This window comes from Phacochoerus africanus, chromosome 9 (genome assembly GCF_016906955.1).
Source record: "Phacochoerus africanus isolate WHEZ1 chromosome 9, ROS_Pafr_v1, whole genome shotgun sequence".
Taxonomy (NCBI): domain Eukaryota; kingdom Metazoa; phylum Chordata; class Mammalia; order Artiodactyla; family Suidae; genus Phacochoerus; species Phacochoerus africanus.
In genome coordinates this window covers 26,030,005-26,040,409 of record NC_062552.1, presented here as the reverse complement: position 1 = coordinate 26,040,409, position 10,405 = coordinate 26,030,005, and the positions used below count along the sequence as shown (strand labels likewise).

The 10,405-nt window shown below is 42.9% G+C and overlaps 1 protein-coding gene and 1 long non-coding RNA gene across 2 annotated transcripts; both read right to left on the bottom strand.

The window, feature by feature from the left end:
• Window positions 1-1,140: 1,140 nt before the first annotated feature.
• On the bottom strand, window positions 1,141-1,682 carry LOC125135492 (uncharacterized). The gene is made up of 2 exons (XR_007136974.1): window positions 1,619-1,682; window positions 1,141-1,217 (listed from the first exon to the last, which is right to left on the bottom strand). It is a non-coding gene; the product is annotated as an uncharacterized LOC125135492 (long non-coding RNA).
• Window positions 1,683-4,588: 2,906 nt separating this feature from the next.
• LOC125135491 (mamu class II histocompatibility antigen, DR alpha chain) lies at window positions 4,589-10,197 on the bottom strand. Its single transcript, XM_047795714.1, has 5 exons — window positions 10,027-10,197; window positions 7,126-7,371; window positions 6,401-6,682; window positions 5,935-6,100; window positions 4,589-4,981 (listed from the first exon to the last, which is right to left on the bottom strand). The coding sequence occupies exons 1-4, from the start codon at window positions 10,100-10,102 to the stop codon at window positions 5,946-5,948; spliced, it is 759 nt and encodes a 252-aa protein (XP_047651670.1). The 5' UTR covers window positions 10,103-10,197; the 3' UTR covers window positions 4,589-4,981; window positions 5,935-5,945.
• Window positions 10,198-10,405: the final 208 nt, after the last annotated feature.

The window sequence follows — 10,405 nt, the reverse complement described above, 5'->3', positions numbered from 1 at the left end:
TCCACCTTTAGACGTGGAATTCTCCAGTGACCTAGTGTGTTGGGCAGAGGCACTGTGGTTGAATTGTGGATGTTTCATTGATTTTAGATTAAAAGAGACAGACAAAAGGACCATCTCCTTCTACCATGATGCTGGCTTTACTCTCACCATTTCTTGATAATAATATTCTTCCTCAGTTGAGGAACCACCAGCATGCTTCTCACTAAATTTCAAATTAGCTTTCTGAAAACTACAGAGAATACATCTAGACTTCTTGGACAAGGGACAGTCATTCTATGCTGACTTCCTGATAACTTAGAACCCATTTTTCAAATTGATTGCAACCTTTCAGGCTTACTACAAATGAGTCCTATTCTGTGACAATCGGTGGGACTCAAGACATTCTGTAAAACTATAAATTTCAACCTGCTGTTGCTCAACAAAAGTCTATGCCTCTGATGTTACTATGGCCATTCTCAAGAGTGTTGTGTTTTCTATAAGTACAAATCTATGGTCTCATGCAACCATAGATTTGCAGAGCATATCATAGTCTTTACAGAGCAGAGACTGTAAAAAAAAAAAGAAGGAAAAAAAAGGGGGTTCCCGGCATGACTCTGTGGTTAACGAACCTGACTAGTATCCATGAGAATGTGGGTTCCATCCCTGGCCCTGCTGAATGGGTTAAGGATCCAGTGCTGCTGGGAATGAGTCTAACTAGGAACCATGAGTTTGTGGGTTCAATCCTTGGCCTTGCTCAGTGGGTTAAGGATCTGGCATTGTCCTGAGCTATGGTGTAGGTTATAGAGCCAGATCGGATCCCGTGTTGCTGTGGCTGTGGTGTATGCTGGAGGCTACAGCTCGAATTTGACTCCTAGCCTGAGAAACTCCGTTGCCATTCCTTTTATCCTATAATCTAAGATGAATCTTAGCTTGGCGTCTCCAGATTACCACATGTCACAATTTGTTAATTCTGAGTAAATTATGACTTCTGTCTTTTGCAAGTTAAAGCTGATATTCTCATGATTACACTGGTACAACTTCCAGTAGTACTGAATTATTGTTGAACACTTGGAACAAAGTTTCTTCTCTAATTCAGGGCCAAGAGCGATTTCTACTCCCATTTCCATGAAATTTAAAATTTTTCACATTAATAGAAATATATTTTTCAAAAGCAAGGGAGATATCATTTTTATTCTATTTCAAAATGGTCAAATTTGCACCACCTTATGCTGAGGAATCTGAAATAATGATTGAGAAAAATAGATTAGATTTGGGAAATTGAAAGTCACTTTTCTTCAATGAGACAGAGACTTGTGGGGAGTTATGGGTGTCATTCCATAAGGTCAATGCAAGTTTTGTAATTTCTAGAGCAGAGTAACTGTGGTGATGAAAGGAATCTTATGGAGGAACTAGATCTGCTGGACTGAAGTAGCCTCAATTTTTATAAAATACTATCAGCTATTAAAATGGAGTAGTTTTATTGATAGGCATATCCATGAAAAAAGTGATAAAAACTATTTCAATATTAGTGCACTATTTTCTTCAGAAATTGAATGTGAGGTGCTATGACACAATTTCTGAGCTTGTGGGGTCTGAGTGACATATAACTTGGCTCCACCTTTGGAGCCAAGGTTCGTACCATTTACAAGTCTTGTATCCTCAAATGTTTTTAGACTCTGTCTCTTTATTTTCTCCATCTGTAGGGATGAAAAGGATATTTAAATCAGTGAGATGATGTGAGAATTAAATTTAAAATAGATGTCTAAATAGCCCTTGTATAATTCTTGGTAAAAAGTAACAAAAATAGATCAATAAATTTTAGTCCTTTTTATTGTAGCATAGTGAGTATTGTTACTGGGGATATTAAGACACATTAAAAAATGACTGGGGTGGAGTGTGAGTGAATGAAGACATTTAGATTGAAATTCGTCCTTTAAAATCCATTCTAAACCTGAGATATTATATTTATATTAATAAAATTAATAAAAAGTAGAATTATATGTATACTATTACATCAAATGATATAATTCATAGTTTTCCCATATGTTCTGTATACTGAACACTCTGTAATGTGTTCGTTAGTAACATCTTCTCACATCTCTTTTTAGGATAAAGCAAGAGAAGATGAGAAATAAGAGGACATTTCACCAAAAAGAAAAAAAAAGAAGAAATTCAAATGGGAAGCAGGAATAAGGAATTTAACACCTTTCACATAAAATTTTAGTTTTTCTAAAGTAGAACTATTGTGCCTAAGGTGTATTTCGAGTCCTTTATCGACTTCTCAGTCCCCCACCTACTTCGATTTGCACAGTTGGCCTCATCACACTGCTAGGTTTAAGTGCTGCAAAGGTGCCTTCACTGTCTTCAGCTCTACGTGGATCATCTCCTCTAAGCCTCTTGCTCTCTGTGAATCCTGGAGGTGCCACTAACTCGGCATCAGGAGACAACTCTGAAAACCTTTTTCAATCAGGTTAAGTTATTGACTACCTTTCAATTTCGTTTGGTTTTTCTGGCAGAACAGACTATACTCTGAACAGCAGATATAATTCTGTCATATCAGGTCACACCAGTTAAAATACTTCAGATACACCTGTATTACACCTTTCGGGTTCTAAATTAAAGCAATCCTCTCAAGAGTTCCCATTGTGGCTCAGCGGTAATGAACCTAACTAGTATCCATGTGGACACAGCTTTGATCCCTAGCCTCACTCAGTGGGTTAAGGATCCGACATTGCCATAGCTGTGGTGTACCTTGCAGAAGTGTTTTGAGGAGTTCCTGTTATGACGCAGAAGAAACGAATCCGACTAGGAACCATGAGGTTGTGGGTTTGATCCCTGGCCTTGCTCAGTGGGTTAAGGATCCAGCATTGCTGTGACTGTGGTGTAAGCCAGTGGCTACAGCTCTGATTCAACCCCTAGCCTGGGAACCTCCATATGCCACAGGTGCGGCCCTAAAAAGACAAAAAAAAAAAGACGAAAATAAAAAATAGCGTACAAACATACACACAGAAGTGGTTTGGATCTGGCATTGCTGTCGCTGTGGCATAGGCTGGGAGCTACCGCTCCAATTTGACCCCTAGTCTGGGAACTTCCATATGCCATGGGTACAGCCCTAAAAAAGACAAAGGAAAAGAGAGAGAGAGAGAGAGAGAGATAGAAAGCACAGAAAACAAAGAAAAAACCCATCCTCTCTATGAAAAAAATTCTAAGTCTCAGAAGAGAAGCTTCATACTGAGTCTCTGACCAGCGCCTGATGATGTGGTCCATCTCCGATGCTGATTGGTTCTCCATCTCGAGATCACCCAGCACAGGAAATGAGTCCCTTAGTTGGTGTCACTTGGGATGTGGGTGGGGGAGGGTCCTAGTGCTCACTAAGTGACACTTGCCTGCTTCCCTGCACCCGGACCTCTCCTGTCATCCAGTGTGGTGGGTCTGTGGTTCCCTGGAGGCTCATGGGTAGCAGCTCTGATACTGTGAACGAAGGTGCTGAGCCCTCCTGTGGTTTGGGCTTGGAACACCCAACAGAAGTACACACTGTGAGTGCAGAGAGGAGGAAGGAAGGGTGTTAGCTTTGTCTCTGTGACCAAGTCCCTTAAAAAAAATTGTGACATATTCTTTAGTGACCACCTATCTGTATTATATGGATAATCTATCCACAACAAAGGAGCCTGGATGCTTGTCCTAAGAGCAGTGCATGAGGAGCCTCCATATCTGTAGACTATTTCTTCTCAATTCTCCTCCATTGAAACCTCTCCAGAGGTGTGGATCAGGTACAGGAGGAGGAATTTGCCATGGCACAGACTCTTCCTTGCTCTTCCAACAAGTAATCTATATTATCTAAAACCACCGTATTAGTTCAAAATAATCTTTCCACCAAAGAGGCATGCTTTGAAGTGGCGTATTCTGCTGCCCTTCAAGGTCATGCTGCCTTGATCTGTGTTTGTTTTTGTTTTACTTCTCAGATTTTTATCAATAAGCTGTAAAAATTTTGAAGCAAAATAAAGGAATTTATAATATGTGGAATATTATAATTACTAAGCATGTTATCTACTTACTTTGCATTTTTATTTTAATTTCCATTATACCTCAATGTAATAAAAATTAGCTTCAGTCTATGTTAAAAAAGCGGGTAATGTGAATCCTCAGTGTCCAATTTCATGCCTCCTTAGGTCTAAGATGCATGGTATTGATGTGCAAATCCTGTCATATACAGAGGCTCCTCTATTCTACTCACCACTCCACCACCATCTGCTCCCCACCATCTGTCTCACCCATTATCAGAGTTCTACCTTAGGGTTTGAGATTCACTCTACTGAAGATCGAAATATCTCAGTGACTTGGAGGCTTAAGAACCCAAACCAGATTACGACCCTGGTGCGAAATCATCTCTCAACATATAAACCCTACTCTAGTATTTTCCAGATGAGGACTGGACCACAGCGGCTGGGTCGCTTGCAGCTCCTCAAAATGAGACTGAGCCCCAGTGAACGTGGATAATTCTGAGTACTTACAGAGCTTATAAGACACATTCGACATCCAGATATTTCAGGATGGAAGCATCACATATGTTCCTCAGTCTCTGTGAAGAATTGGCTCAGACACCAAAAACTCCACCTAAGGCCCACTCAAAGTTTATTGTATTCAGAAAAATCACAGAAGAAACTCCAAGTAATAAGTATACAGTAGATGCCTCCATAGAACATTCGAAAGGTTTCATAGCAGAGAAAGGATCCTATGGGATCTCTTCCAAAGGCATTACACGGTGATAATAAAAAGGCCGTGGAAATGGAGGGGAAGCCAGCACAAGAAGGGGTAACAAACAGGGAATAACCAGATGTTAGAATTTGAAGATTAAAGAAGGCATCAACACTTAGAGTGGCTTCAGGGCTGGAAAGTGCTGAAGGAGAGTTGTCTTCACGGAGGTGAACAGCTGGAGTATCGCTGGGTTTGTAAAGCTGTTCAAGAGGAAATATCTTCATTGATCTTTAACAAAGTCCATTCCCTGTAGCAGGAAACATAAAGTTACTATGGAGTTATTTTGAGCTCTTACTTTCAGATTCCTTCCTCTTCACTCTTAATCCTTTGACTTAGGAAACATCTCTCAATATCCATCTGACCTCTAGTAAAGGCAACCTTTCCAACACAAACCGCTCTTACCTACCCTCCCAGGTGAGCCTGAATGAGCAGACCCTGCTTTACTTCCTCCGGGAGCTTCTGACACTGCTTATCAGAATGGAGGCACAAACACAGACGTGGGTCTCCAAGGGATTCCCACTTCAAACCCTGAGTCTACCCTAAACCCCAATGAGTGAAGCTCTGCAAATGTTTCAGAACTGAGGTCCTGTCTCAGGAAATATAAACCAGAAAGCGTCTTAATCTGGAAGCTGGAGTTCCCGTCGTGGTGCAGTGGGTAACGAATCTGACTAGGAACCATGAGGTTGCGGGTTCGGTCCCTGCCCTTGCTCAGTGGGTTAAGGATCTGGCGTTGCCATGAGCTGTGGTGTGGGTCGCAGACGCAGCTTGGATCCCGCGTTGCTGTGGCTCTGGTGTAGGCCGGCGGTTACAGCTCCGATTCGACCCCTAGCCTGGGAACCTCCACATGCTGCGGGAGCAGCCCTGGAAAAGGCAAAAAGACAAAAAAAAAAAAATCTGGAAGCTGACCGTCCCAGATTTTAAGACATGGTATTCTAATGTGAAACAATTCGTTGAAGTACAGGAGATAATTTCCAAGACAGAAGGTGTGGTCTTAGGCACCCATGTAGAGAAAGAGGTAGGACTGTGAGGCTTTGGGATAGCAGATGACACCAATGTCTGATTCTGTTCAGCCAAGAAAAATCAAGAGCCGTGACCTCTGGCATCGTTTTCCCTTAAAGGCACCAGATGCCCTTTCCTCCACTCTGCTTCCTTTCCTTGGCTCATTGCATGCATGTCTCCCTCTGACTACACCAAACCCACCTGCAAGCACCTCACAGAGGCCCTCGGCGTTCAGTGGCGTTGCCTTTGCGCACACCCTTGATGATGAGGACGGTCCCGACGATGATGCCCACCAGAGCCACAATCAGGCCCAGAGCACACACGGTGTTCTCTGTAGTCTCTGGGAGGGGGGTTTGAGCTTCAAACTCTGGGGAAAAAGAAAGCAGAGCACCGACGTAATAAATACGGTAGGGAAGAGCACTGAGGGCCAAATAGAGAATACTTAGTCAAAAGAATTGTTATTAGGCAATTAGATAAGAGAGAACAGAACGATGTATTACGGGAATTACAACTGGAAGTGTGGAAAGCTGATCAGTGGGACAAGACCAGGGATGAGAACTGGAGCAGCTGCTATGAAACAGGGAACTCAGGATCCCAAAGGACCAGGCACAGGCAGGCCTTACAGGACAAAACCATGAAGCAAAGGAGACTGAGGGATGGTTCTTACCCCAGTGCTTGAGAAGAGGCTTGTCCAAACCCCAGTGCTCCACCTGGCAGTCATAGACATCCTCGGTTGAGGGCATGAAGGGGAGATAGTGGAACTTGCGGAAAAGGTGGTCCTCCCGGGGCAGGAAGACTGTCTCTGACACTCCTCTGGTGACAGGGGAGCCATTTCGAAGCCAGGTGACATTGACCACTGGCGGGGAGAACTTGTCGATGAAACAGATGAGGATGTTGGGCTCTCCCAGTTCAACAGGCTTGTCTGAGAGCACAGTCACTTCTGGAGGTACTGGGAGAACAGGTGACGGAAATTAGCCTTCCCTGTTTAGCATTGGCTCGCACCCTCCCAGCAAGGCTGAAAACGCAGTTGACACTGTGCCCTGGAGTCTATGCCATGGTCCCAGATAATACCTAGCTCTGAAATCCGCCCCCTTGGACAGAAACCAAGCTTAAGGGATGAGAGAGCCCAGGGCTTCATTTCTGGACCCCCTGGCATGGATGCAGGGCAACGACTTTATGAGAGACAGTGGATGGCAGAGACAAGATGTGAGCACAGCAAGAAAGGAGCAAACTCATGAGGTTCTTGGGATGGTGGCATGAGAATCTGGGGTTTGTTTATGGCAAGATTAGGCCCCTGGAAGGAAAAGTAAGTCACAATAACATAATGCAAAGAACTGAACATCTACTTAAAGCTCTAAATCCCATGTCCAGGAGTGCAGTAGAGACAGGTACCATTGGTGTTCGGGGTGTTGTTGGAGCGCTTGATCATGATTTCCAGGTTGGCTTTGTCCACAGCTATGTTGGCCAATGCACCCTGAGCCTCAAAGCTGGCAAAATGTCCAAATTCTTCAAGCCGCCAGACCGTCTCCCTCTTTTCCATATCCACGTGGAAAATCTCATCACCGTCAAAGTCAAACATAAACTCGCCAGTTTTGTCAGGGCTCAGATAGAACTCAGCCTGGATGATCACGTGATTCTCTGAAAAGACAAGAGCAGGAATGAGGGTGGAAAATAGAGAAGGCGATGAAGAAGAACCCAGGATGCGAGACACAAACGTGGAGGCAGGAGGTGGCGAAGGGGAGGGCCAGGTGGAATGGAAGAGTGATGGAGCCTACAGATGAGGGGGAAGATGAAGCCTGAGGAAGGGATGTTCGTGGCGGACAGAGCTGGGAGTGCAGAGGCAAAAGGACAGTGTAGAGAGGGTGGATGAAGGAAATGAGGCTGAAAACCCAGAGTCTCGTGAAGCATTTTACTCCATGTGACTGTCCGTGAAATGATTCCCTTGTTAGAAATCCAGCAGCAGCTCCTCAAAGAGAAATATTCTCTTACTCTCTTGATCTAGGAATTAAATATCCTCAAGCCAGAAGCATGGGCATGCTTTGTAACTCTAAGAAGAGAGAAACACTTTTTTTTTTCATATAATGATTTTTACTTTTACAGTTGTAGCTGATTTACAGAGTTCTGTCAATTTTCTACTGTACAGCAAGTACCCAGTCACACATACATGTTTACATTCTTTTTCTCACATGATCATGCTCCATCACAAGTGACCAGACACAGTTCCCAGTGCTACACAGCAGGATCCCATTGCTTATCCATTCCAAAGGCAATCGTTTGCATCTATTAACCCAAATTCCCACTCCCTCCCCCTCCCTCCCCCTCCCTCTTGGCAACCACAAGTCTGTTCTCCATGTGCTGGGTTCTGACCTCTGGCGTCAGATTAAATCTTGAACTCTCATTTAGCTACTTATTTACCTAGTGATCTTGAGCGTGTGTGTTTCCCACTATATTCTTCTGTGGTTCTGCTTCCAGGTTGGCTTTATTTTTAAAATTAAATGAGACTAGGTTCATTTGTGCCATATTTTAGATTCCACATATAAGTGATATCATATGGCATTTGTCTTTCTCTAGGAAACAGAAACAGACTCATGGACATAGAGAACAGATGTGTGGTTGCCACAGGGGAGGGCAGAGGAAGTGGGATGGATGGAGAGTTCGGGGTTAGTAGATGCAAACTACTCCATTTGGAATGGATAAGCAATTCCTACTGTACAGCACAGGGAACTATATCCAGTCTCTTAGGATAGAACATGATGGGAGATAATATAAGAAAAAGAATATATATAAATATATATATGTATGTATGACTAGGTCACGCTGCTGTACAGCAGAAATTCACAGAACACTATAAATCAACTATACTCTAATAAAAAGAACATTTAAAGAAAGATTCAATGAGACTAAAGTAATTTCTTGGTATAACATCAGGATTATAGCAAGTACTTTAGGGTCAGAAAGGTTTGTGTTTAAAGATGAGACCCATGGACTATATGACTGGAGCTTATGGCACCCACGTGATTAAGTTTGAGACTTTTGAGACCTTGTGACATAGAAGGCCCGCCTTCCTGGATCCACCCCCACACCGTGTACACCTCTGAGGGAAGGATTACATTTGGATGGACCTTGCCAATGTTCCCTTGGATCTTAACGTTCTCTGATGGAATCTGTCGTTATGGGAAAATGTCCTTCTATTACGGTTGATAGAAAAATCCAGGAGAATAATCGACTTGAAATAAGAAAACTACAGTTGAAGAGTATGCTGCCTCTGTGGTGCACGTATATGAGAGGCGGTTTTTTAAATTCAACTGTGTATTGATAAATGGAGGGATTTTTTTTCTTAGCATTTGCATCTATAAACACACACACACACACACACACACACACACACACACGCACACACTAACTGCCTCTTTCCATTCTAAGGGAAGCTGTCTTTCCTGGTAAGCTTCCTCATCTATGGCTCTTATATGGGCAACAGAAACCTACCACTGTCATTGCAGGTCTTGGAGCTGAGTTATTACTTTAATTATTTTCGACTGACCTGCCACCTTCTTTGGGGGTCACAACGGCACAATATTTGCTCTGGAGATGGCAGAGAATAATATCAGACTCTCCACTTCTTTACTCATTTTTCTACTCTCCCAGGAACATTACTAAGGAACAGTGACCCAAGATCATTGTAAGATCCATTGTAATTGGAGCTACCACTGTCCCAAGAAGCAGAAAATGAAATACAATTCATAGCAGCACATCTGCCCTTCCTCCTTCCTCGATGGCTGCTTTGCGGTGACTTTCTTTTCTAGCCCTCTTTGATACAATATCTGTGCTCCCAATATGCTGACAGGATCCACAGGCCAAAAAATAGCTACCACGGCAAAAAGCGCTAAGAACAGGTGCCGGGAAATTCTCATATTTTTTTCTGATTTAATCCTCACAAAGATAAGTGAGGTTTTAAATTTTAATACTTTCCCAGAGTGAAAAATTCAAGTGCGGGGAGATACCTTGTTCATCCTGCCAGAAACTATTTCCCTTCTGGCTGAAGTCAAAGTCAGTGGTATTATCAATATACAACTCAGTTCTCCTCCTCTAATCTGAACTTGGTCTCCTTCAGTTTGTGGGGAGGCGAGAACTCCTTCAACTACAAGTTATTATCATTTTAGGTTTAGACCCACATAAGTACCCATCACACTTCTCTTTCACTCCAAAGACTGTCTTGCAAATGTTCACCAGAGCATCACATCTCTGATGCTCTCAGAACTTTCTACCCCTCGCTTAGATTCTCTCAGAACTTACCTATGATAGCCCATGATTTCTGAAGGTTCAAGATGGTGATGACAAATCCTAGGACTGGGACCCCAAGTATGGTCATTTTCTCCTTAGATGCCTCGATGAGGGTCGGTAGAGCTATGGTGGGTCAGGACGGACAAGAATACAAGCAAAGAGAATGCAGGGCGTCCTAGGGTCTGACTGATTAAAATTTAAAATCAGTTGAGCTGCAGCCAATCAGAAAAATCCTTTGAGATGATTCATCTGTTGCTAAAGGAAAGACTCTTGCAAAGGGTCCAGGAAAGGAGACGCTTTGTTCATTAGATGAAAAGGAACTTCTTTTTTATAATTTTCTATTAAAGTGTAGTTGATTTACAATGTTGGGTTCAATTCTACTGTACAGCAA

Bases quoted from the DNA above. Each gene is read 5' to 3' on its own strand.
- LOC125135491 (XM_047795714.1), bottom strand. From the start codon at position 10,102: ATGACCATACTTGGGGTCCCAGTCCTAGGATTTGTCATCACCATCTTG. The intron at 7,372-10,026 runs GTAAGTTCTGAG...TTGTCTTTTCAG, and splicing joins GAAATCATGGGCTATCATAG to AGAATCACGTGATCATCCAG. The intron at 6,101-6,400 runs GTAAGAACCATC...CTTTTTCCCCAG, and splicing joins GCCTCTTCTCAAGCACTGGG to AGTTTGAAGCTCAAACCCCC.